Source organism: Heterodontus francisci, chromosome 15 (genome assembly GCF_036365525.1).
Source record: "Heterodontus francisci isolate sHetFra1 chromosome 15, sHetFra1.hap1, whole genome shotgun sequence".
In the NCBI taxonomy this organism is placed as follows: Eukaryota; Metazoa; Chordata; class Chondrichthyes; order Heterodontiformes; family Heterodontidae; genus Heterodontus; species Heterodontus francisci.
Window position 1 is genome coordinate 89,470,275 of NC_090385.1, and position 27,765 is coordinate 89,498,039.

Genomic DNA, 27,765 nt, shown 5'->3' on the forward strand with positions numbered 1-27,765 from the left:
GATCTTGAGACAAAAGGTCCCTTGATGGCCTTTGCTGTCAAAACCTGACATTCTTGTGCCAGCGGTATGGACCAGAACTCATTGCTAATATCCAACACAGTAAACCGCTTAGACTGTTTTTGTTTTTTTTTTGTTTTCTACAACTTTGATTGTCCTCTTAAATGTCAGATAAATTTCCCTTTGAGTGCTTTAAATAACCACTCATATCAATTTAATTTTGTTTATCGATTCCAATTTCTTATGCCCAGACTTGGTGGTACTGCATTTTTTTTCATTAAAGACAGAAGTGCTTGCAGCTATCTCTCCTTCTCAAGCACTTTGTCTCATTGATAAAGATGCTGTGACACAGAACATAGAACATAGAACAGTACAGCACAGTACAGGCCCTTCGGCCCACGATGTTGTGCCGACCCTTTAACCTACTCTAAGATCAAACTACCTACATACCCTTCATTCTACTATCATCCATGTACCTATCCAAGAGTCGCTTAAATGTCCCTAATGTACCTGCTTCTACTACCACCGCTGGCAGTGCATTCCACGCACCCACCACTCTCTGTGTAAAGAACCTACCTCTGACATCTCCCCTAAACCTTCCTCCAATCACCTTAAAATTATGCCCCCTGGTGATAGCCCTTTCCGCCCTGGGAAAAAGTCTCTGGCTATCCACTCTATCTATGCCTCTCATCATCTTGTACATCTCTATGAAGTCACCTCTCATCCTTCTTCGCTCCAATGAGAAAAGCCCTAGCTCCCTCAACCTTTCTTCATAAGACATGCCCTCCAGTCCAGGCAGCATCCTGGTAAATCTCCTCTGCACCCTCTCTAAAGCTTCCACATCCTTCCTATAATGAGGCGACCAGAACTGAACACAATATTCCAAGTGTGGTCTAACCAGGGTTTTATAGAGCTGCAGCATAACCTCGCGGCTCTTAAACTCACTCCCCCTGTTAATGAAAGCCAACACCCCATACGCCTTCTTAACAACCGTATCAACTTGGGTGGCAACTTTGAGGGATCTATGGACGTGGACCCCAAGATCCCTCTGTTCCTCCACACTGCCAAGAATCCTGTCTTTAAGCCTGTATTCTGCATTCAAATTCGACCTTCCAAAATGAATCACTTCACACTTTTCCAGGTTGAACTCCATCTGCCACTTCTCAGCCCAGCTCTACATCCTGTCAATGTCCCGTTGCAACCTACAACAGCCCTCCACACGATCCACAACGCCAGCAACCTTTGTGTCATCAGCAAACTTACTAACCCAGCCTTCCACTTCCTCATCCAAGTCATTTTTAAAAATCACGAAGAGCAGAGGTCCCAGAACAGATCCCTGCGGAACACCACTGGTCACTGAGCTCCAGGCGGAAGACTTTCCATCTACTACTACCCTCTGTCTTCTATGGGCCAGCCAATTCTGTATCCAGACAGCCAAATTTCCCTTTATCCCATACCTCCTTACTTTCTGAATGAGCCTACCATGGGGAACCTTATCAAATGCCTTGCTAAAATCCATATACACCACATCCACTGTTCTTCCTTCATCAATGTGTTTTGTCACATCCTCAAAGAATTCAATAAGGTTTGTGAGGCATGACCTGCCCCTCACAAAGCCATGCTGACTATCTCTAATCAAACTATGCTTTTCCAAATAATCATAAATCCTGTCTGTCAGAATCCTCTCCAATAATTTGCCCACCACCGATGTAAGACTGACAGGTCTGTAATTCCCAGGGTTATCCCTATTCCCTTTCTTGAACAAGGGAATAACATTTGCCACCCTCCAATCATCTGGTATTACTCCAGTGGACAGTGAGGATGCAAAGATCATCGCCAAAGGCGCGGCAATCTCTTCCCTCGCTTCCCGTAATAACCTTGGGTATATCCTGTCTGGCCCCGGGGACTTATCTATCCTCATGTCTTTCAAAATTTCCAGCACATCCTCCTTCTTAACATCAACCTGTTCGAGCATATCAGCCTGTTTCACGCTGTCCTCACAAACGACAAGGTCCCTCTCACTAGTGAATACTGAAGCAAAGTATTCATTAAGGACCTCCCCTACCTCCTCCGACTCCAGGCACAAGTTCCCTCTACTATCCCTGATCGGCCCTACCCTCACTCTGGCCATCCTCTTGTTCCTCACATAAGTGTAGAACGCCTTGGGATTTTCCTTAATCCTACCCGCCAAGACTTTTTCATGTCCCCTTCTAGCTCTCCTAAGTCCATTCTTCAGTTCCTTCCTGGCTACCTTGTAACCCTCCAGAGCCCTGTCTGATCCTTGCTTCCTCAACCTTAAGTAAGCTTCCTTCTTCCTCTTGACTAGCTGTTCCACATCTCTTGTCATCCAAGGTTCCTTCACCCTACCATGTCTTCCTTGCCTCATCGGGACAAACCTATCCAGCAGTCGCAACAAGTGCTCCGTAAACAACCTCCACATTTCTGTTGTGCATTTCCCTGAGAACATCTGTTCCCAATTTAAGCTCCCCAGTTCCTGCCTAATAGCATTGTAATTCCCCCTCCCCCAATTAAATATTTTCCCATCCCGTCTGCTCCTATCCCTCTCCAGGTCAGGGAGTTGTGATCACTATCACCAAAATGCTCTCCTGCCGAGAGATCTTCCACCTGGCCTGGTTTGTTGCCAAGCACCAAATCCAACATAGCCTCCCCTCTAGTCGGCCTATCTACATATTGAGTCAGGAAACCTTCCTGGACACACCTGACAAAATCTGCTCCATCCAAACTATTTGCACTAAGGAGGTTCCAATCAATATTAGGGAAGTTGAAGTCACCCATGACAACAACCCTGTTACTTCTGCACCTTTCCAAAATCTGCCTCCCAATCTGTTCCTCCGTGCCTCTGTTGCTATTGGGGGGTCTATAGAAAACTCCCAATAAAGAGACTGCTCCTTTCCTGTTTCTGACTTCCACCCATACTGACTCAGAAGACAAACCCTCCTCGACGACCTCCCTTTCTGCAGCTGTGATACTATCCCTGATTAGCAATGCCACTCCCCCACCTCTTTTACCTCCCTCCCTATTCCTTTTGAAACATCTAAACCCCAGAACATCCAACATCCATTCCTGCCCCTGTGATATCCATGTCTCCATAATGGCCACAACATCGTAGCTCCAAGTACTGATCCATGCTCTAAGTTCATCACCCTTATTCCTGACGCTTCTTGCGTTAAAATAGACACACTTCAACCCATCATACTGGCTGCAACTTTGCCCTGTCAACTGTCTAACCTTCCTCACAGACTCTCTGCACTCTTTATCTGCCTGTTCAACAGCTACCCCATCCACTGATCCGTAGCTCCGGTTCCCATCCCCCTGCCAAACTAGTTCAAACCCTCCCGAACATTTGATGTCTACAATTAAGTTCTTAAATTCTTAAAGCTGCTGGATCTCTTGCTGTGGCATCAGTTCTCATGTGGCCTTGGAACCGACTGTCACCTGCTTAAATAAACACAAAGAATCCATTGTGGCTCTGCCCTGAGCCCAATGGGTTAATTTGTCCAATTATATCTGTCAATTTAGAAATTTAAGATTTAATAATGTCCAATATATATAAATTTTGCTGTCAGCAACGGAAAAATTGTGTGGTGGATTAAATGGAAAAACAGTAGCTGCAGCAGGGTTAATTTTTTGCTTGTCTCCAAGGGAGCGGAGCAAAACATTCAAAGCTGCGTTACTTTACGTAACCTTTTTTTTGCAATCAAAAAGAACTACTCACCATTTTAAACTTTTTTTTTCAATTCTTTTTGTATCCTTATGGTTTTAAAACAACAAAACCATTAGTAACAGTGTCAACTTTAAAGGAAAGCATCCCCATCAGGAAAGACAGCATTTTATATTAAACTCCAATTGTTTACAAACTTTTAGCATCTTTTGTAAAAGGTTTCTAATGCAGAAATTTTTTTTTTTATAGAACAAAGATGATTCCAAATTCCAATTCACGGCAATAAACATTTAAAAATCAAAACTGCCAATGTTATATGAGCGAGTCTTATGTCCAGAATTAAAGACTACCTAAAAACTTGACATAATAAACTTGAAAGTTCATTGTGGCCACAAATGAAATTTCCAGTTTTCTCAACTTAACAGGTTAGTTAACCTTAATAGTATAAACTTAATTCAGACTTATTAACTTATAATACTTATTAACTATACACAGAACAGAATAGCACATGCTTCTTTTTAAAGATAGGCAAATTACATCATTTTTCTTGTTCTTTCTTCAGACGCCTTTTCAAATGACTGTAATAAAACCAAAAACTAAAGAAAAAGTTATTTAACATTCTTAAAACAAAAGATTTAACACCAGCTTCTCAAACAAATTTTAAACAGACAGAATCTTTCTCATATCTCCTTTGTTTAGCCTTCTCTCCCTTAAACCAATATCCAATTCCTGACATTTGCTACTTTAAACAGTCTTTAATTAAAACTGCAAAAATAAGAGAACAGATTTTAAACTGGAACTCCAATTAAAGCAGTGTTTTAAACTTCAAATTGGATTTCTGCCAAACATCTTCACACCGTCAAGGCTGAAGCTTATCTCTTAGAAAATTGTTCATTCTCTTTTCACAGTTGCAAAACCAACTTTTAACATAAAATTAAAGCTTTAATTTAAAATATAATTAAATTTTATATTCAATTCCTGGATGCACAATCTTAAATTGAAATGAACACACTCAACAATCACTTTTCATACTCATTTAATTCCAAACAACTTAGAAAATTGATTCCTGTAATGGGTTATGAATTCAAAGTACCAAAATCTGTGTCAAATTCCCTGTCCTGATGCCAAGGAACACACAGGTTCAACTAGTTCACAACCAAAACATGACTCAAGGTTCCCACAAAATATACACGTGTAAAAAAAAAAGAACAAGTAACAGACTCATGCTTTCAACATTAAGGCCAGACAACAAAGAGTTAACGACTGTCAGTTCTACAGAATACAAGTTGCACCTCCCAAGGACATTTATTTCATTTATGGAAGCTTCCAACATTGCACATTAGAATCAAAAGTCACAGTAACTTGTTTTTACTCACTTGAAATTTCACTAAAACATAGTCTTTTTATGTCACTCTGCCGTAAACTTAGTTAGTTTGGTCCCCTCGAGTTCTGCTTTTAACCTAACAATTTCCATTTTCTTTTCACACAATTCCCTCACGCAACTGGCTATTGCTATAGCCTTACTAAGCTTAAAGGCGTGTTTCACTTGTTCTTTCCTAGCCTCTTCCCAGTGTTTCTGTCCAATGGGTCCCGGAACCTCAAAAACCTTATCAGCATATTCGACCCACTTGGGCCATTTGCGCTTTAGGTACTCCTGGAGCACCTCCTCCCAATCTGGACAGGCATCCATCATTCTGCTGTTTGTCCGGCACGTCTATGGGTCGGACACGGTGACTTTAAGGTGATCACTTAACCGTGCCCACTAGGGATTCCAAAATGTTGACCCTCAAACTAGGGTGTCAACTGACGTAGCGGACAAAAGGCACCTACACGAGATACTTCATATATACACTTTTATTGATGCTTAAATCACTTATTAAGCTACTCATTATTTCACTTGTTAAACTACTTGTTACTTGTTACAATAAATCACAAGACTCACGGCTTGGACTTAAATACTACCCGTTGTTAGGCGAGGTGATCAGTCTCCCTCCCGATGGGTCTCTTCACTGAATCCTGGGCTCAGGGTTCCCTTCCGCGATGGTTGTTCCTGCAGGTCTTTGCTGTGGAGGCTCCCAGCCTCCCCTTTTTATCCAGTTGCTCCCAGCATCGAGAATGTCCTTAGTCATGTACACTCATGACTTGGAGTCATCCGTTTGCTGAACTACTAGTTGCAAGACAAGATACATCTGTTGGTCTTGTTCTTCTTATCTATCCTTGTCTAGCAACCTTTGCAACCATAGCAGTCTCATACATCTTATCACACACTGCCTATTTAGCAGGCTGGGTTCGTTAAACTGCAACTGCAGCTGTTTCACAGTCCTTGTCCTTGTGTAAGGCTAGCTATTTTTCCCTTCATGCTTTTCAGATGCATAGCTGTTGGCCAACCGGCTACAAAAGGATGTGATAACAGGACACTTAAATAATGGTAGGATTGGGCAGAGTCAACATGGATGTATGAAAGGGAAATCATGTTTAACAAACCTGATGGAGTTTTTTGAGGATATACGTTTTGGTGGCAGCAGCTTTGACAGTAGCGGAGATGCGGAGCGAACTTGCAGCTGAGAGGTCAATTTCAGTGTAAGTTAAAAGTTAATTCCCTTTTGTTTTTGGAGGACCAGGGGACTGCTGGGTAAGTAAAAACTATATATTTGGGTGGTTTAAAATCACTTTCTTTTAGTTTTGGTGGCAGCAGCTTTGACAGTAGCGAAGGTGCGGAGCGAACTTGCAGCTAAGGGGTCAATTTCAGTGTAAGTTAAAAGTTAATTCCCTTTTGTTTTCGGAGGACCAGGGGACTGCTGGGTAAGTAAAAACTATATATTTGGGTGGTTTAAAATCACTTTCTTTTAGTTTTGGTGGCAGCAGCTTTGACAGTAGCGGAGGTGCGGAGCGAGCTTGCAGCTGAGGGGTCAATTTCAGTGTAGGTTAAAAGTTAATTCCCTTTTGTTTTCGGAGGACCAGGGGACTGCTGGGTAAGTAAAAACTATATATTTGGGTGGTGGCTGTGCCTGAGACACTACACATGTAGTGTCTCCCACCCACCCTCCTCCTCTAACCAAAAAAAAGGACTCTGGTGTGTTGATAAGGTAAGCTTTTTATTTAGAAAGTTCTGTCCGTTGGATTGCTAACCTAATAAGTTTTGACTTTTTTTTTTGGTTTTTCAGTAGATTTGTTGGGAATTTAGAATAGTGGGAATGGAGGTTAAGGCAGTTGTATGTTCCTCCTGCAGAATGTGGGAGGTAAGGGTCGCCAAGAGTGTCCCTGCTGACTGCATCTGCGGGAAGTGCACCCAACACCAGCTCCTCGAGAACCGCGTTAGGGAACTGGAGCTGGAGCTGAATTAACTTCGGATCATTCGGGAGGCGGAGGGGGTTATTGAGAGGAGTTATGGGGAGGTCGTCACACCTCGGGTAAAAGAAGTAGGTAGATGGGTTACCGTCAGGGGAAGGAGAGGGAACCAGCAGGCAGTGCAGGGATCCCCTGTGGCCGTTTCCTTCAACAACAGGTATACCGTTTTGGATACTGTTGCGGGGGACGACTTACCAGGGGTAAGCAATGGGGTACAGGTTTCTGGCACAGAGTCTGTCCCTGTTGCTCAGAAGGGAAGGGGGAAGAGGAGCAGAGCATTAGTCATTGGGGACTCCATAGTTAGGGGAACAGATAGGAGGTTCTGTGGGAACGAGAGAGACTCACGGTTGGTGTGTTGCCTCCCAGGTGCCAGGGTTCGTGATGTCTCTGATCGTGTTTTTGGGATCCTTAAGAGGGAGGGGGAGCAGCCCCAAGTCGTGGTCCACATAGGCACCAACGACATAGGTTGGAAGAGAGATGGGGATTTAAGACAGAAATTCAGGGAGCTAGGGTGGAAGCTTAGAGCGAGAACAAACAGAGTTGTTATCTCTGGGCTGTTGCCCGTGCCACGTGATAGCGAAGCGAGGAATAGGGAGAGAGAGGAGTTGAACACGTGGCTGCAGGGATGGTGCAGGAGGGAGGGTTTTGGTTTCCTGGATAATTGGGGCTCTTTCTGGGGTAGGTGGGACCTCCACAAACAGGATGGTCTTCACCTGAACCAGAGGGGTACCAATATCCTGAGGGGGGGGAAATTTGCTAGTGCTCTTCGGGGGGGGGTTTAAACTAATTCAGCAGGGGAATGGGAACCTAAATTCTAGTTCCAGTGTACAGGATGTTGAGAGTAGTGAGGTCAGGGATAAGGTTACAAGGACGCAAGAGGGCACTGGCAAGCAAGAACCTGGTTTAAAGTGTGTCTACCTCAACGCCAGGAGCATCCGGAATAAGGTGGGTGAGTTTGCAGCATGGGTTGGTACCTGAGATCTCGATGTAGTGGCCATTTCGGAGGCATGGGTAGAGCAGAGGCAGGAATGGATGTTGCAGGTTCCGGGATTTAGATGTTTCAGTAAGAACAGAGAAGATGGTAAAAGAGGGGCGGGGTGTGGCATTGTTAATCAAGGAGAGTATTACAGCGACAGGACGTTTGAGGACTCGTCTACTGAGGTAGTATGGGCCGAGGTTAGAAACAGGAGAGGTGAGGTCACCCTGTTGGGAGTCTTCTATAGACCTCCGAATAGTTCCAGAGATGTAGAGGAAAGGATAGCGAAGATGATTCTCGACAGGGGCGAGAGTAACAGGGTAGTTGTTATGGGGGACTTTAACTTTCCAAATATTGACTGGAAATACTATAGTTCGAGTACTTTAGATGGGTCAGTTTTTGTCCAGTGTGTGCAGGAGGGTTTTCTGACACAGTATGTAGACAGGCCAACCAGGGGCGATGCCACATTGGATTTGGTACTGGGTAATGAACCCGGCCAGGTGTTAGATTTAGATGTAGGTGAGCACTTTGGTGATAGTGATCACAATTCGGTTAGGTTTACCTTAGCGATGGGCAGGGACAGGTATATACCGCAGGGCAAGAATTATAGCTGGGGGAAAGGAAATTATGATGCGATTAGGCAAGATTTAGGATGCGTAGGATGGGGAAGGAAACTGCAGGGGATGGGAACAATCGAAATGTGGAGCTTATTCAAGGAGCAGCTAGTGCGTGTCCTTGATAAGTATGTTCCTGTCAGGCAGGGTGGAAGTTGTCGAGCGAGGGAGCCGTGGTTTACTAAAGAAGTTGAAGCGCTTGTCAAGAGGAAGAAGAAGGCTTATGTTAGGATGAGACGTGAAGGCTCAGTTAGGGCACTTGAGAGTTACAGGCTAGCCAGGAAGGATCTAAAGGGAGAGCGAAGAACAGCAAGGAGAGGACACGAGAAGTCATTGGCGGATAGGATCAAGGAAAACCCTAAGGCTTTCTATAGATATATCAGGAATAAAAGAATGACTGGAGTTAGATTAGGGCCAATCAAGGATAGTAGTGGGAAGTTGTGTGTGGAATCAGAGGAGATAGGGGAAGCGTTAAATGAATATTTTTCATCAGTATTTACAGTAGAGAAAGAAAATGTTGTCGAGGAGAATACTGAGATACAGACTACTAGGCTAGATGGGATTGAGGTTCACAAGGAGGAGGTGTTAGCAATTTTGGAAAGTGTGAAAATAGATAAGTCCCCTGGGCCAGATGGGATTTATCCTAGGATTCTCTGGGAAGCTAGGGAGGAGATTGCAGAGCTTTTGTCCTTGATCTTTATGTCGTCATTGTCGACAGGAATAGTGCCGGAAGACTGGAGGATAGCAAATGTTGTTGCCTTGTTCAAGAAGGGGAGTAGAGACAGCCCTGCTAATTATAGACCTGTGAGCCTTACTTCGGTTGTGGGTAAAATGTTGGAAAAGGTTATAAGAGACAGGATTTATAATCATCTTGAAAAGAATAAGTTCATTAGCGATAGTCAGCACGGTTTTGTGATGGGTAGGTCGTGCCTCACAAACCTTATTGAGTTTTTCGAGAAGGTGACCAAACAGGTGGATGAGGGTAAAGCAGTGGATGTGGTGTATATGGATTTCAGTAAGGCGTTTGATAAGGTTCCCCACGGTAGGCTATTGCAGAAAATACGGAAGTATGGGGTTGAAGGTGATTTAGAGCTTTGGATCAGAAATTGGCTAGCTGAAAGAAGACAGAGGGTGGTGGTTGATGGCAAATGTTCATCCTGGAGTTTAGTTACTAGTGGTGTACCGCAAGGATCTGTTTTGGGGCCACTGCTGTTTGTCATTTTTATAAATGACCTGGAAGAGGGTGTAGAAGGGTGGGTTTGTAAATTTGCGGATGACACTGAGGTCGGTGGAGTTGTGGATAGTGCCGAAGGATGTTGTAGGGTACAGAGGGACATAAATAGGCTGCAGAGCTGGGCTGAGAGATGGCAAATGGAGTTTAATGTGGAAAAGTGTGAGGTGATTCACTTTGGAAGGAGTAACAGGAATGCAGAGTACTGGGCTAATGGGAAGATTCTTGGTAGTGTAGATGAACAGACAGATCTTGGTGTCCAGGTACATAAATCCCTGAAAGTTGCTACCCAGGTTTATAGGGCTGTTAAGAAGGCATATGGTGTGTTAGCTTTTATTAGTAGGGGGATCGAGTTTCGGAGCCACGAGGTCATGCTGCAGCTGTACAAAACTCTGGTGAGACCGCACCTGGAGTATTGCGTGCAGTTCTGGTCACCGCATTATAGGAAGGATGTGGAAGCTTTGGAAAGGGTGCAGAGGAGATTTACTAGGATGTTGCCTGGTATGGAGGGAAGGTCTTGCGAGGAAAGGCTGAGGGACTTGAGGTTGTTTTCGTTGGAGAGAAGGAGGAGGAGAGGTGACTTAATAGAGACATATAAGATAATCAGTGGGTTAGATAGGGTGGATAGTGAGAGTCTTTTTCCTCGGATGGTGATGGCAAACATGAGGGGACATAGCTTTAAGTTGAGGGGTGATAGATATAGGACAGATGTTAGAGGTAGTTTCTTTACTCAGAGAGTAGTAGGGGTGTGGAACGCCCTGCCTGCAACAGTAGTGGACTCGCCAACTTTAAGGGCATTTAAGTGATCATTGGATAGACATATGGATGAAAATGGAATAGTGTAGGTCAGATGGTTTCATAGGTCGGCGCAACATCGAGGGCCGAAGGGCCTGTACTGCGCTGTAATGTTCTAATAAAAAAAAACTAGCAGAATAGATATGGGGAAACTGGTGGATGTGGTATATTTAGATTTTCAGAATGCTTTTGATAAGATCGCACGCAAGAAGTTAATAAACCAAATTAGAGTACAAGGGATTGGGGGGAATACACTGGCATGGATTGAGAACTGGTTAATGGACAGAAAACGGAGAGTAGGAATTACAGGTTCATATTCAGGTTGGAAGGCTGTGACGAATGGGGTAGTGTCAGGATTAGTGCTTGGGCCCCAGCTATTCACAATCTTTATTAATGATTTGGATGTGGGGATTAAATGTAATATTTCCAAGTTTGCAGATGACACAAAACTAGGTGGAAGTGTGAGTTGTGAGGAGGAAGCAAAGATACTATGAGGGGATTTAGAGAGGCTAAGCAAGTAGGCAAACATTTGGCAGATGCTAACATGCAGGTCCAGCAAGCAATTAAGAAGGCAAATTGTATGTTGGCCTTTATTACAAGAGGATTTGAGTATAGGAGTAAAAATGTCTTACTGCAATTATATAGAGCCTTGGTGAGTCTACACCTGGAGTATTGTGTGCAGTTTGGTCTCCTTACCTAAGGAAAGATATACTAGCCATAGAGAGAATGCAACAAAGGTTCACCAAAGTAATTCCTGGGATGGAGGGATTGTCCTATGAGGAAAGATTAAATAGACTGGGCCTTTATTCTCTGGAGTTCAGAAGAATGAGAGGTGGTCTCATTCAAACATACAAAATTCCGACAGGGCTCGATACGGTTTTATAATGAAAGGATATTTCCCCTGGCTGGAGAGTCCAGAACCAGGGGACACAGTTTCAGAACAAGGGGCAGGCCATTTAGGACTGAGATGAGGAACCTCTTCACACAGAGGGTGGTGAATCTTTGGAATTCTCCTCACCAGAGGGCTGTGGAGACTCAGTAATTGACTATGTTCAAGACTGAGATTGATAGATTTCTACATATTAAAAACATCAAGTGATACAGGGATATTGCAAGAAAATGGTGTTGATGTAATCAGCCATGATCTCATTGAATGGCGGAGTGGGCTTGAAGGGCTGAATTGCCTACTCTATCACCTTATTTCTTATGTTCTTATGTTCTAATCTTCCTTAGACTCAGGGTTGGTGTCAGAGGACTGGAAAATTGCGCATGTTATACCCTTGTTCAAAAAAGGGTGTAAAGATAAGCCCAAAAACTACTTCCGTGGTGGGGAAACATCTAGAAACAGTAATTCGGGACAATACTAATATTCACTTGGGTAAATGTGGGTTAATTAAGGAAATCCAGCATGGATTTTTTTAACAGAAAATCATGTTTAACTAATTTCCTGGAGTTTTTTGAAGAGGTAACAGTGAGGATTGATGAGGGTAATACTGTTGATGTGGTGTACATAGGCTTCCAAAAGGCATTTGATACAATGCCACACAACAGACTTGCGAGCAAAATTAGAACTCATGGAATCAAAGGGATAGTAGCAACATGGATACGCAATTAGCTGAGTGACAGGAAACAGAGCATAGTGGTTAAAGGATGCTTATCAGGCTGGAGGAAGGTTTCTGGTGGAGTTCCCCAGGGACACTTGCTCTTCCTGATATATATTAATGATCCAGACATTAGTGTACAGGGAACAATTACAAAATTTGCAGATGATACGAAACTTAGAACCATTGTGAACTGTGAGGAAGATAGTGTGGAACTCCAAAAGGACATAGCCAAGTTGGTGGAATAGGCGGACAAGTGGCAGATAAAGTTCAATGCAGAGAAATGTGAACTGATTCATTTTGGTAGGAAGAACATGGAAAGACAATTTAAAATAAAAGGGTACAATTCTAAAGGTGGTGCAGGAGCAGAGCGACCTGGGTGTATATGTGCATATGTCATTGAAGGTGATAGGACAGGTAGAGAGAGCGATTAATAAAGCAGACAGTATCTTTGGCTTAAATAAAAGCAAAATACTGCGGATGCTGGAAATCTGAAACAAAAACAAGAAATGCTGGATTCAACACACCATTAACATATTGTTTGCCTTTGCTCCGTGACCTTTTGGTCAGCTATGTGGCCTGGTCCAATCTGCACCTTCTCCTTTGTTATCTCTTGCCCAACCCCCACCTCACTTGTTTATAATCTGTGACTTTTCTAATATTTGTCAGTTCCGAAGAAGGGTCACTGACCCGAAACGTTAACTCTGCTTCTCTTTCCACAGATGCTGCCAGACCTGCTGAGTGAATCCAGCATTTCTTGTTTTAGTATCCTTGGCTTTATTAATAGGGGCATAGAATAGAAGAGCAAGGTGGTTATGTTAAATAAAAACAAGAAATGCTGGAAATACTCAGCAGGTCTTGCCGCATCTGTGGAGAGAGAAGCAGAGTTAACGTTTCAGGTCAGTGACCCTTCATCAGAACTGGCAAATATTAGAAATGTAAAAGGTTTTACACAAGTAAAGCAGGGCAGGGGCAAGAGATAACAAAAGAGAAGTTATTGATAGGACAAGGTCACAGAGAATAACTGACCAGAACATGAAACAATGGCAAACAGTATGTTAATGATGTGCTGAAAGACAAAGCATTAGTACAGAGAGGGTGTGAATTGACTGTAAAGCACAAAGCACTCCAATCACAAACATAAAAAAATATAAAAAAAACAGAAACAGTGGGTAGGCACAGTAGAAACAAACTAAACACACTAAAAAAACTAAAATAAAATAACCAAATAAAAAAGAAAAAAGAAAAAAAAACTAAACATAAAAGAGGGGGGCCCGTCATGCTCTGAAATTATTGGACTCAATCTTCATTCCGGTAGGCTGTAGTGTGCCTAATCGGTAAATGAGATGCTGTTCCTCGCGCTTGCATTGATGTTCACTGAAACACTGCAGCAATCCCAGGACAGAGATGTGGGCATGAGAGCAGGGAGGTGTGCTGAAATGGCCAGCAATCGGAAGCTCGGGATCATGCTTGTGGACTGAGCAGAGGTGTTCTGCAAAGCGGTCACCCAATCTGTGTTTGGTCTCCTCAATGTAGAGAAGACCACATTGTGAACAGCGAACGCAGTATACTAAATTGAAAGAAGTACAAGTAAATCGCTGCTTCACCTGAAAGGAGTGTTTGGGGCCTTGGATAGTGAGGAGAGAGGAGGTAAATGGGCAGGTATTACACCTCCTGTGATTGCAGGAATGGTGCAGTGGGAAGGGGACGAGGTGGTGGGGGTAATGGAGGAGTGACGAGAGTGTCGCGGAGGGACCGATCCTTTTGGAATGCTGAGAGGGGAAGATGCGTTTGGTAGTGGCATCACGCTGGAGGTGGCGGAAATGGCGGAGGATGATCCTTTGCATCTGGAGGCTGGTGGGGTGGAAAGTGAGGGGGGGGAATCCTGTCGCTGATCTGGGAGGGAGGGGAAGTGGTGAGGGTAGAGGTGCGGGAAATGGGCCAGACACGGTTGAGGGCCCTGTCAACCACAGTGGGGGGGAAGTAGACAGCCTATACCCGGAGATGGAGACAGAGAAGTTGAGGAAGGGAAGGGAAGTGTCGGAGATGGACCACGTGAAGGTGAGAGAAGGGTGGAAATTAGAAGCAAAGTTGATTATGTTTTCTAGTTATGGGAGGGAGCAGGAAACGGCACCAATACAGTCATTCTACTAATATTCATTATAAGCCCACGGACTCCCACAGCTACCTCTACTACACTTCTTCACACCCTGCCTCCTGTAAGGATTCCATCCATTCTCCCAAAATCTGTTTCTCCAATGCATCTGCTCTGGTGATGCTACCTTCCACGACTGTGCTTCTGATATGTCTTCCTTTTTCCTCAACCGAGGATTCTCCCCCATTGTGGTTGACAGGGCCCTCAACCATGTCCGGTCCATTTCCCGCACCGCTATCCTCACCGCTTCCCCCCCCCCCCCCCCCCAGACCCGCGACAGGGTTCCCCTTGTCCTGACTTTCCACCTCACCAGCCTCCATATCCAAAGGATCATCTTCCGCCACATCCAATGTGATGCCACTACCAAAGGCATCTTACCCTCCCTTCCCCTGTCAGCATTCCGAAGGGATCGTTCCCTCCGCGACACCCTGGTCCACTCCTCCATTACCCCCCACCACCTTGTCCCCATCCCACGGCACCTTCCCCTGCAATCGCAGGAGGTGTAATACCTACCCATTTACCTCCTCTCTCCTCACGATCCAAGGCTCCAAACACTCCTTTCAGGTGAAGCAGTACTTGTACTTCTGTCAATGAAGTATACTGTATTCGCTGCTCACAATGTGGTCTTCTCTACATTGGGGAGACCAAACGCAGATTGGGTGACCGCTTTGTGGAACACATCCGCTCAGTCCGTATGCATGATCCCAAGTTTCCGGTTGCTGTCCATTTCAGCACCCCCCACCCCTCCACCCTGCCCTCATGCTCACATCTCTGTCCTGGGATTGCTGCAGTGCTCCAGCGAACATCAACGCAAGCTCGAGGAACAGCATCTCATTTACCGATTCGGCACACTACAGCCTGCCGGACTGAACATTGAGTTCAATAATTTCGGAGCATGACAGGCCGCCCTTTTCATGTTTAATTTAGTTTTTCTTTTTTATTTGGTTATTTTATTTTAGTTTTTTTAGTTTGGTTAGTTTGTTTCTACTGTGCCTACCCACTGTTTCTGTTTTTTAAAATTTTTTAATGTAGTGCTTGGAGTGCTTTGAGCTTTACAGTCAATTCACACCCTCTCTGTACTAACACTTTGTCTTTCAACACACCATTAACATACTGTTTGCCATTGTTCCATGACCTTCTGGTCAGTTATTCTCTGTGACCTTGTCCTATGAACACCTTCTCTTTTGTTATCTCTTGCCCCTGCCCTGCTTTACTTGCATAAAACCTTTTACATTTCTAATATTTGCCAGTTCTGATGAAGGGTCACTGACCTGAAACCTTAACTTTGCTTCTCTCTCCACAGACGCTGCCAGACCTGCTGAGTATTTCCAGCATTTCTTGTTTTTATTTAACATAACCACCTTGCTCTTCTATTCTATGCCCCTATTAATAAAGCCAAGGATACTGTCTGCTTTATTAATCGCTCTCTCTACCTGTCCTATCACCTTCAATGACATATGCACATATACACCCAATTATTTCAGATTTCCAGCTTCCGCAGTATTTTGCTTTTATTCTCACTTATCTGATGCCCACTCAGATACTGGCACTGCATGTACCTTAGAGGCTGGTATAAAGTTAGGATCAGCATTGCAAGTGGTGAGTCACCAGGCATAAGTAAGTTGCAACCAGACCAAGGGTAAGGGATGGTTTGTTTACCAGCTCACTGGAGGGTGAGGTCACAGACGAGTTCTGTTGTAGAGGACTCGGACGAGGAGCTCGGGATAGAGGAGAGCACTGATGGACGCACATGGAGATGTTGGATGCATTGGCTGGCCTGCTAGACAGGCTCCTGTCACTGTCAAGGAGCATGGAGGAGTGTGACTCCAAGTTGGCAGAGGGCAGGCTGCAGAGCTTTCCCTCTCTGCATTCTCTGCTCAATCTCCCTGTCATCCTGCAGACCGAGAGGCACTGCCACTGCTGCTTCAACACCTGTCGCAATGTTTGTGTAGACAGGTCATTGACTCCTCTGACCTCCCTGAGAGGATGCAGCAACACTCCCTGACAAATCAATGAAGTCAATAAAAAACCTCCAAAATCACTCCAGTGTAATTCCAGATGTGTTACAGAATAGAAAGTTCTTAAAAATTATCTTCTCTACAATGTGGGTGCCTGGCAGAAGCCCATCCACCAGCAGAAGCCTGGTTGTTTTCAGAGTGATCGATAAAGACATTGGCATGACCTGCATGGTCCAGATTGGAATCCTGGCCTCACATCAGTCCGGTTGGCTGAGCAACATCACGATACTGTCACTTCACTCCTTCCAGAGCATGAAGGGGATGCCCAGGGTGTGCCCGGGTCCTCATAGAACAGCACATAAGCCGGGCAGGAATCCAGACCCCAGTAAATGGCACTGGACCTCTGTGTATCTCTGCCAGCGGCACTACCAAGGGAATTTCATGCCCCAGTTTTCTCCCTCCCTCTTGTGAAAACCACCTGGTCCAGAAGATTTATCTGTCTTCAGTCCCACTTGTTCTCCATTGCTATTTTTTAAAACTTATATTAAAAATTAAATCCAATAAATTAGACAACTTATTTTAGGTTCCATCATATCATTGGTATTTTGTCTGCTTTCTCTAATCTAAAAATGGATACAAAATCTTTATTTATCACTGTATCCATTATAATCTCACCTACATCTATCTTTAATGGGTCTACATTCTCTCTTATTACTCCTTTTCTCAATATATTTATACAAACTTTCACTGTTACATTTGATATCCCTTGCAAATGTTATTTCTATTTTTGCACCTTTTAGTACTTGCCTTGTCTCCCTTTGTTGTTTTTTAAAGCTCTCCCAGTCTGCTGATTTTCCACTTATCCTTACATTTGGATAAGTTTTTTCTTTTAGCTTGATACTGTCTCTTCTCTCAGTTATTGACCATGGTTGTTTCACTGCACAAGTGGAATTCTTGTTTTTTGGAGTATGTTCTCGTTTTGTATTGTACCAAAAGCTTCCTTCAAAATGGAATGTTGGCTTTTATCGCAAGAGGATTTGAGTACAGGAGTAGTGAAGTTTTGCTTCAATTGTATAGAACCTTGGTTAGATCGCACCTGGAGCACTGTGTGCAGTTTTGGTCCCCTTACCTGAGGAAGGATATGATTGCCATTGAGGGAGTGCAATGAAGGTTCACCCGACTTGTTCCAGGATGGCGGGACTGTCCTCTCAAGAGAGATTGGGGAACTGGGCCTGTATTCTCTAGAGTTTTGAAGAATGAGAGGTGATCTCATTGAAACCTACAAAATACTTAAAGGGATAGACATGGTAGATGCAGCTAAGATGTTTCCCTTGGTTGGGAAGTCTAGAACCGGGGGAAACAATTTCAAAATAACAGGGAAGTCACTTAAGACAGAGATGAGGAGAAATTTCTTTACTCAGAGGGTTGTGAATCTTTGGAATTCTCTACCCCAGAGGGCTGTGTAAGCTCAGTCATTGAGTATGTTTAAAGCAGAGATTAACAGATTTCTAAATACCAATGACATAAAGGGATATGGGGATAGTGTGGGAAAAAGGCATTGCAGTGGATGATCAGCAATGATCGTATTAAATGGCAGAGCAGGCTCGATGGGCTGAATGGCCTACTCCTGCTCTATGTTTACTCATAAACAGTTTATTGTGGTCAATTTAGTTTGCATTCATTCAAATTCCGTACTTAAATTTAAAACTTTGGTTGTGACTCTTGCTTCTCCCACTCAAACGCAATATCAAATGTAATTATGTACAGATATTTCACCCCCTTTCTTATGTATTGGAGTGTCTCTAACATGCTCCAAGAGTGCATTGCTAATTGTAGTGGCGCGCTTTGAAGTTGGAGGTCCGCATGCGCTGAACGCCTATCTCCGCTATATTAGCCGCGGGGGCTCATTTAAATGGAAGGGGCAGAAAAACCACCACCCCTCCCATTACGTAGAGGGGGCCATCCCTGGCAATGGCCTCCGGCAGCACCATGCACGTCTCGCCGCCATTTTTAAAGGGCTTCAAGCCCTGCAGATGATTGAAATTTCGAAAGAGACTATCACATTTTATTTAAATAAAAATAATTATTTCAACATCAAAGCCCCTCTTCCATCCCCCACAATAATCAATCAATATATTTATTTCCCTCGCCCTCCTCGAAAAACCAGTTTTACCAGTCCCAACTTTTCACCCTGAAATGTTATAATCTTTGCCCTTCAACCCCTTCCCACCATACCCTCAGCCAATTGAAACAGCTTTCACTGCTCCCGCCGCCACCCCCCCCCACCCCCCCCACCCCACCTCGCCCTGAGAATTTCACTGATCCCCGCTCCCCACCAGTGTCATGCTTCGGCTATCCGGAGGCACGGGACTTCTGGCCATCAGCCGGAATATCAATGTGGGATGGCCATCGGGACAAGGTGAGTTTATTTGCATGTATTTTAATTAATTTTACTATTAAAATGAAGGCCCGCACCAAGATCTCACCGCAGCCAGTAAAATGCGACGGGGGCTTCTCGGTGTCGGGGGTTGTGGTGGGCCTCTCCTGGTAGAATTTTCTGGGCCCCCCTGCCACGAACCCTGACGTTGGAGGGCTGGTAAAATTCAGCCTAATTGAGCCAGAGTGAGTCAAGGCAGTGACATTTCCTACAGGGGTGATCAGCCAGTACAATCTCACTGGTCTCCATGGTGCCCGATTGCAGCCAAACACAATCGGTTTATCTGACCAGCCACTTCCATATCAAAGAATTTACTTCAAATAGTTATCTCCCAATCTAATCTCCTGTTCATTGTTTTATTTTAAGGTGTGGGAATCACCATGGTCCTTGTGATTACAATTTCCAACATTTCCTACTCCTGCATCATCGGCTACAGTCTATACTACTTGTTCGCTTCCTTCCAATCCCCCCTGCCGTGGGCAGACTGCTTCAGCTGGTGGGGTGCAGATGAAACCTGCAGCAGGATTCCCAAAGGTAATGTGTTAATTTCTATTGGGTAAAGTATAAACACTGACGATTCACATTTCATTCTGTCAGTCTGAATGAGAGAGAAAAGTTGACAATAGTTTCAGTGACCATCTTCATTGTGATCATACAGCAGAAATGCTTGGATAGAAATCAGCAGCAGGAATCATGTTACTGAGTCAGTGGCATTGCAGGATAATCATTAAGGAAATAAAATTGAATGGTGGAAAATTATTAAAGAAAATAGTTGATCTTCCATAGTGTTGCTCATGAGAATAATTTCCCCCTTTTTTCTCGGACGGTTAGTAGTGGACAGGTCTATAAAGCCACAGCTTGTTCTGCTGTGTTTTGCATCAGGTCCCTGTCGTCACTGAGCGGGTGATTAACCCTACCGGTCTCCCCTTTAGTTTCCAGCAGTCAGCTTTTAAATACCCTGCTTTATTACAATAATGGCACACAGGTCTCCAGGTCTCACTATTGCTCACAGCACCTTCCTTTTTGGCGGGAGGAGAGCCCCCTATGTCACCTGCTTTCCTTTCTCTCCTAGGACTGCCTGGGTGGATATCACCTTCCCACCTTTTGGCCTTTTCGGATTTGTGGGGGTGATCAGGAAAGGTTCTCCCCTGGGAAACTGACTTATAAAATAAAGCAAACTCATCAGCCAGAACGGCCGCTTGACGGGCTCCCTGAACCCGCTGCTCCTCTACATGCGTCTTTATTGATAATGGGAGATAGTTTTTAAATTCCTTGAACAGAATTACTTCACTGACAGTCTCATTACTGAGCATTATTTTAAGAGCCCTCAGCCACTGGTCAAAAGCCAGCTGCTTACTTTTTTCAAACTCCAGATAAGTTTGATTAGTTTGCTTTATGAGGGTTCTAAACTTTTGGTGGTAGGTTTTGGGTACTAATTCATATGCCCCGAGGATAGCATTTTTGGTCAGTTCATAATCTGATGAACTCTCATCTGGCAACAAGGAATAAACCTCATGGGCTTTTCCGGTTAGTTTGCTCTGCGCTAAGATAGACCAGGTGGCTATTTTAGCTGCCATGCCAGTTTCTCAAAGGGCACAAAAAATGCTTCCACATCTTCCTCATTGAATTTTGGAATTAGTTGAGCGAGCTCTAGCAATTTTCTATCCAACCCTGAATTCTGCTCCTCCATATTGACCATGCTTTCACTGGGGTCCCCTAGTTAACTCAAGCCACTTCAGCTCTCTCTCTTCGGATTCTTTCTGGAATTATATTTTTCTCTCTCTCTCTCTCCTGTCTCTCTCTTTCTTTCTCCTATGTTTCATTTTCTTCACGTTCCATCTGGAAGGCTTTCTCCCTCTCCTCTCTCTCTCTCTTTGCTTGGCTTCTAATTCATGTTTCCTTTGATCCAATTGTATCTTTGCTAGCAGTACCCTGTCTGGGTCTACTTCCTAAACTGCTTTTGCATCTTCAGATTCAAGGGAAAAATGGTTGGCCACTAGTCTTGGGAGTTCAGACTTCCTAGCCTTGCCACATACAGTGATCCCACACTGCTCAGCCATTTTTCTCAACTCCTTCACAGACAGTGCTTTTAACTTATCCCAAGTTACTTCACCCTGTCTTGGAGAGTTACTCGCTTCAGTTGCAGACATGCTAGTATTCAATCACACACAACCACAAGAAAACCTTTATTAGTCTTGCACTTTTTTGATTGAGAACAATTTGGCTTCCCACTTCCAAATGTTCTCGTTTTTCTGTGGGTAAAATTCCGGACCTTAGCACCCAAATTTCTGTTGTTACGACCCGGTGAGAAAGGTGTCTAGGAGTCCCTTTTAGCCTTCACCTGTCTTATTGTAACAAGATTTAATTTTTAAACAGACTATGTTTTGAGTTCCCCCTTGTTCACTGTTTTCCAATTATAGGGCAAACACAAACAGGCTTTCTCAGGTTTAAAGAAGAAAAGTGAAATTTATTAAAACTTAAACTCTAATTCAGTTAACGCCTATGAATACACGGCGCGCCCCATGCTAGCATGCATACGCGATACACACATGCAAATAGAGACAGAAATGAGCACAAAGAAAAATATTGGAGAGGTTTGAAGCAATCTCTGAAGAGGATTTTTTTTTTACTGTGCTTCGAGCTCACTGTATATTCCTTGATTGCAGGTAGTCTTGCTTTTTGGTGAGGCCCAGTGTTCTTCTTAAACCTTGCTCACTGTCAGAGACTTTTCTACCTTGGGGTTCATTTGTCATCAATGGTTTCCAAAGCTGGTGAGAGCAAGATGAGAGCAGACAGGAGGGAGGTCTTTTCAGTCTGGAGCAAACAGCTTTCTGAGTTTAAATTCTCTGTGGCAAGTTCAAATTCAAAAAGAAAACTCTAATAAGTTAGTCATGTGACTAAATTGGTCTGACCATGTCTGTTTGTGTATTCGGCCATCTTAGCTGTTAACCTGGAATACTAGACTCTCCACCTTCAATATCTGGTAATCAAAAGTCCATTGTGGATTAAATTGAAGCAGGGAGTGGCCCCTTTGTCCATTCCAAGTACTGTCTGTTACTATGCAAATGTCTTTCCAGTCAGGGGCTTGGAAATTAGGGTAGGTGGTGGCGTAGTGGTATTATCACTGAACTAGTAACCCAATGACCCAGGGTATTTCTCATTGGTTCGAATCCCACCAGAGCAGAAGGTGGAATTTGAATTTAATTAATAAATCTGGAATTAAAAGCTAATCTAATGATGGCCATGAAACCATTGTCGATTGTTGGAAAAACCCTTCTGGTTTACTAATGTCCTTTAGGGAAGGAAATCTGCTGTCCTTATCTGGTCTGGCCTACATGTGACTCCAGACCCACAGCAATGTGGTTAACTCTTACATGCCCTCTGAAATGGCCTAGCAAACCACTCAGTTGTATCTAACCGCTACAAAGCCTATAAAAAGGAATGAAACTGGACGGACCACCCAGCATCGACCTAGGCACCGGAAACGACAATGGCAAATCCAGCCCTGTCGACCCTGCAAAGTCCTCCTTACTAACATATGGGGGCTTGTACCAAAGTTGGGAGAGCTGTCCCACAGACTAGTCAAGCAACAGCCTGACATAGTCATACTCACCGAATCATACCTTGCAGACGATATCCCAGACACTGCCATCACCATCCCCGGGTATGTCCTGTCCCACTGGCAGGACAGACCCAGCAGAGGTGGTGGCACAGTGGTATACAGTAGGGAGGGAGTTGCCCTGGGAGTCCTCAACATTGACTCTGGACCCCATGAAGTCTCATGGCATCAGGTCAAACATGGGCAAGGCAACCTCCTACTGATTATCACCTACCGTCCTCCCTCAGCTGATGACTCAGTACTCCTCCATGTTGAACACCACTTGGAGGAAGCACTGAGGGTGGCAAGGGCACAAAATGTACTCTGGGTGGGGGACTTCAATGTTCATCACCAAGAGTGGCTTGGTATCACCACTACTGACCAAGCTGGCCGAGTCCTAAAGGACATAGCTGCTAGGCTGGGTCTGCAGCAGGTGGTGAGGGAACCAACATGAGGGAAAAACATACTTGACCTCGTCCTCACCAATCTGCCTGCCGCAGATGCTTCTGTCCATGACTGTATTGGTAGGAGTGACCACCGCACAGTCCTTGTGGAGATGAAGTCCCGCCTTCACATTGAGGATACCGTCCATCGTGTTGTGTGGCACTATCACTGTGCTGAATGGGATAGATTTCGAACAGATCTAGCAATGCAAAACTGGGCATCCATGAGGTGCTGTGGGCCATCAGCAGCAGCAGAATTGTACTCAACCACTATCTGTAACCTCATGGGCCGGCATATCCCCCATTCTACCATTACCATCAAGCCAGGAGACCAACCCTGGTTCAATGAAGAGTGCAGGAGGGCATGCCAGGAGCAGCACCAGGCATACCTCAAAATGAGGTGTGAACCGGGTGAAGCTACAGCCTAGGACTACTTGCATGCCAAACTGCATAAGCAGCATGTGATAGACAGAGCTAAGCGATCCCATAACCAAGGGATCAGATCTAAGCTCTGCAGTCCTGCCACATCTAGCCATGAATGGTGGTGGACAATTAAACAACTAACTGGAGGAGGTGGCTCCACAAATATCCCCATCCTCAATGATGGGGGAGCCCAGCACATCAGTGCGAAAGATAAGGCTGAAGCATTTGCAGCAATCTTCAGCCAGATGTGCCGAGTTGATGATCCATCTCGGCCTCCTCCTGAAGTCCCCAGCATCACAGATGCCAAACTTCAGCCAATTCGATTCACTCCGCGTGATATCAAGAAACGACTGAAGGCACAGGATACTGCAGAAGCTATGGGCCCTGACAATATTCTGGCAATAGTACTGAAGACCTGTGCTCCAGAACTTGCTGCGCCCCTAACCAAGCTGTTCCAGTACAGCTACAACATTGGCATCTACCCTGCAATGTGGAAAATTACCCAGGTGTGTCCTGTACACAAAAAGAAGGACATGTCCAACCCGGTCAATTACTGCCCCATCAGTTACTCTCAATTATCAGTAAACTGATGGAAGGTGTCATCAACAGTGCCATCAAGCGCCACTTGCTTAGCAATAAACTGCTCAGTGACGCTCAGTATGGGTTCCGCAGGGCCACTCAGCTGCTGACCTCATTACAGCCTTGGTTCAAACATGGACAAAAGAGCTGAACTCAAGAGGTGAGGTGAGAGTGACTGCCCTTGACATCAAGGCAGCATTTGACCGAGTGATGGCATCAAGGGGCCCTAGCAAAACTGAGGTCAATGGGAATCAGGGGGAAAACCCTCTGCTGGCTGGAGTCATACCTAGCGCAAAGGAAGATGGTTGTGGTTGTTGGAGGTCAATCATCTGAGCTCCAGGACATCACTGCAGGAGTTCCTCAGGGTAGTGTCCTAGGCCCAACCATTTTCAGCTGTTTCATCAATGACCTTCCTTCAATCATAAGGTCAGAAGTGGGGATGTTCGCTGATGATTGCACAATGTTCAGCACAATTCGTGACTCCTCAGATACTGAAGCAGTCCGTGTAGAATTGCAGCAAGACCTTGGACTGATAAGTGGCAAGTAACATTCGTGCCACACAAGTGCCAGGCAATGACCATCTCCAACAAGAGAGAATCTAACCATCTCCCCTTGACATTCAATGGCATTACGATCGCTGAATCCCCCACTATCAACATCCTAGGGGCTACCATTGACCAGAAACTGAACTGGAGTAGCCATATAAATACCGTGGCTACAACAGCAGGTCAGAGGCTAGGAATCCTGAGGCGAGTAACTCACCTCTTGACTCCCGAAAGCCTGTCCACCATCTACAAGGCACAAGTCAGGGGTGTGATGGAATACTCTCCACTTGCCTGGATTGGTGCAGCTCCAACAACACTCAAGAAGCTCGACACCATCCAGGACGAAGCAGCCCGCTTGATTGGCACCCCATCTACAAACATTCACTCCCTCCACCACCTTGCACAGTGGCAGCAGTGCGTACCATCTACAAGATACACTGCAGCAATGCACCAAGGCTCCTTCGACAGCACCTTCCAAACCCGCGACCTCTACCAACTAGAAGGACAAGGGCAGCAAATTCACGGGAACACCACCACCTGCAAGTTCCCCTCCAAGTCACACACCATTCTGACCCGGAACTATATCGCCGTTCCTTCACTGTTGCTGGGTCAAAATCCTGGAACTCCCTTCCTAACAGCACTGTGGGTGTACTTACCCCAAATGGACTGCAGCGGTTCAAGAAGGCAGCTCACCACCACCTTCTCGAGGGCAATTAGGGATGGGTAATAACTGCTGGCATAGCCAGTGACGCCCACATCCCATGAATGAATAAAAAAAAAATCCTTGTGATAGGCCTTCTTTTCTTCTCAGCCACAATTTTAAGTATTAATGTTCATGTGGTGAAATAATGTGTGCCTCAGTCTTGGCAGGTGGGAACCTGCATGACACTGTGCTGGATTCTTTTTCTCTTCATGTGAGTTTTTCCCAATGTGTCTCCCATCTTCTGTATATTTCTTTCTCTGTTTGGCTCTCATAAACTCGCTCCTCTTTCTTCTCTTTGATTTCAAAGTTTTGTCTCTTTCCCTTTCCTCTCACCTCCCACATAAACCTGCTTTTCGATTCATGACACCACAGATTTATCTCTAAAATACTGAAGATTAATTTGGTTCGAACAGAACAGAGCAAGTTTGAAAATCTTAAGTGTAATGGGACAGTTTGAAACTCCAGAAAGAGAGGAAAGGAATGCTATGACTTTGAAAAAGATCTTATTATACAGACTGGGATTGTGGGTCATAATATAATGGACAACGATATTGGCCTACAATGATAGAATGATATAGCAATCAGAAACATTAAAAAATATTTTCATTGGAATCCAGGAAAAAAATTCCACTACCAAACAAAAACGTTCTAAGTAGTGGATGAATAATGATATTAGAGAAAAAGTGAGGGTACGGAAAGAGGTATACACTAAGTGCATGACCAGGAGGGGAGAGTGTGACAAGACAGAATACAAAGAAGTCAGCAAAGAACTCAAAACAAAAACAATGGCCAGAATTTTATGCCCCCCCCCCGCCCCCACAAAGAGCTGGAGGGTGGTGCGGGGGGCGGGGAGGCTTAAAATGGAGCTGGAGGCTTGGGGGGCCCTTCCTGACCCACTCCTGCCTCCGCTGCCACCTTACACAGGGCAGCGGTGGTGAAAAATGGCCCACCTGCCCCAGGCTAATCAAGGTCCTTTAGTGGCAAGTTAACGGCCATCTAAAAGCTTCTGCCTGCCCCCACGGGGATCTTACCCTTGGCTGGCGGCTGGCCCAGGCCCAAGAAAAGCCGCCTGTTAAAAGTAGGTGGCTTTCTGATGGCCTTGAGGGGGGCCCTCCTAATCAAGCACCCTATGCCCGATGGAGGGCTTCCCCCAATGCCCCAACTGCCCCCAATGCCCAACATGCACCCCCCTCCGTCTCCCCAATCAACCGTCCTTGCCTCACCAGGGCCCAACCGATCAACCTTGGCGAGGCCCCAAGCACTTACCCGTTCTCCAGGCTCCCCAACATCTTCCCTCTTCAGCTGGGGTGCAGTCCCAGCAGTGGCCACCGCTCCTGGTGGCGCTGCTGGGACAGAGAACTGCCGGCCCTTTGATTGGCCAGCTGCTCCATTAGGCGGGACCTCCTGCCTCAGTGAGGTGGAGGACCCGCCTCAGACCAATTAAATGCCTGGGAACCGCAACATTTGGTCCGGATCCCCAGGCCAGATGGAGGCAGGTTCGCCACTGACTTTTCAGTTGATGGATGGCTCCCAAGGGAAAAATCCCAGCCAATTAGAAAGTTGAAGAGAAACTCTGAAAATAAATTATCATGAAAATAAAATAAAATAGTAAAATATTCTACAGTCACATCAATAAATAAGGGAAGTCAGGATGGGAATAGGCTACTGCAAGAATGGCCAGGATAAAATCACAAGCAGCGAAAGTGAAATGGCAGAAATATTAAATAATTCATTTTGCTTCAACATTTACGATTGACATTTATGACATGGACATTGGAAGTAGTGATGCAAGTTAATAAGGCCATAAAAAACAGCAAACCAGGCACCAGTGTTTATTTCTACAGGGATGGAATTGGAAAGTAGAGAAGTTGCGCTCAGTTTGTATTCAATCTTGGTTAGACCACTCTTGGAGTACGGAGTACAATTCTGGTCATCATATTAACAAAAGGATATAGAGGCACTGAAGAGAATGTATCTAAAGAATTTGCAAGGATGATATCAGAACTGTGCGGTTATACCTATCATCAAGGGATGAACAGGCTGGATCTCTATTCTCTTCAAAAGGGAAGAATGAGGGTGACCTAATAGAGGTCTTTAAAATTATAAATGGTTTTGATAGACAGAGAAAGAGTGCTTCCACTTGCGGGGAAGAGGAAAACTTAAAGGCTGTCAAGATAAGATAGTCACCAAGAAATCAAATTAAGAAAAAACACTAAAATAAAAGCAAAATACTGCGGATGCTGGAAATCTGAAATAAAAACAAGAAATGCTGGAAATACTCAGCAGGTCTGGCAACATCTGTGGAAAGAGAAGCAGAGTTAACGTTTCGGGTCAGTGACCCTTCTTCGGAACTGACAAATATTAGAAAAGTCACAGGTTATAAGCAAGTGAGGCGGGGGTGGGGCAAGAGATAACAAAGGAGAAGGTGCAGATAGGACAAGGCCACATAGCTGACCAAAAGGTCATGGAGCAAAGGCAAACAATATGTTAATGGTGTGTTGAAAGACAAAGCATTAGTACAGAATAGGTGTTAACGGACTGAATATTGAACAGCAGCAAGTGCAAACATGGAAAAAAAACAGTGCGTAAGCAAACTGAACAAACGAAGATGAAATGAAATAAATACAAAAAAAGGTTGTAAAAAATGTAAAAAAGAAAAAAAGAAAAAAGAAAAAACAAC

At 44.7% G+C, this 27,765-nt stretch overlaps 1 protein-coding gene across 4 annotated transcripts in view; it reads left to right on the forward strand.

The window, feature by feature from the left end:
- LOC137377778 (sodium- and chloride-dependent neutral and basic amino acid transporter B(0+)-like) overlaps nt 1-27,765 on the forward strand; it is a 109,359-nt gene that overhangs the window by 19,167 nt on the left and 62,427 nt on the right. For 3 of the 4 annotated variants that reach the window (XM_068047822.1, XM_068047823.1, XM_068047825.1), the window contains exon 4: nt 19,161-19,328. The exons of the other annotated variant lie outside the window; for it this stretch is intronic. In XM_068047822.1, coding sequence (XP_067903923.1) covers nt 19,161-19,328 — 168 coding nt within the window. The remainder of the gene's footprint in view (nt 1-19,160; nt 19,329-27,765) is intronic. 4 annotated transcript variants of the gene reach the window in all.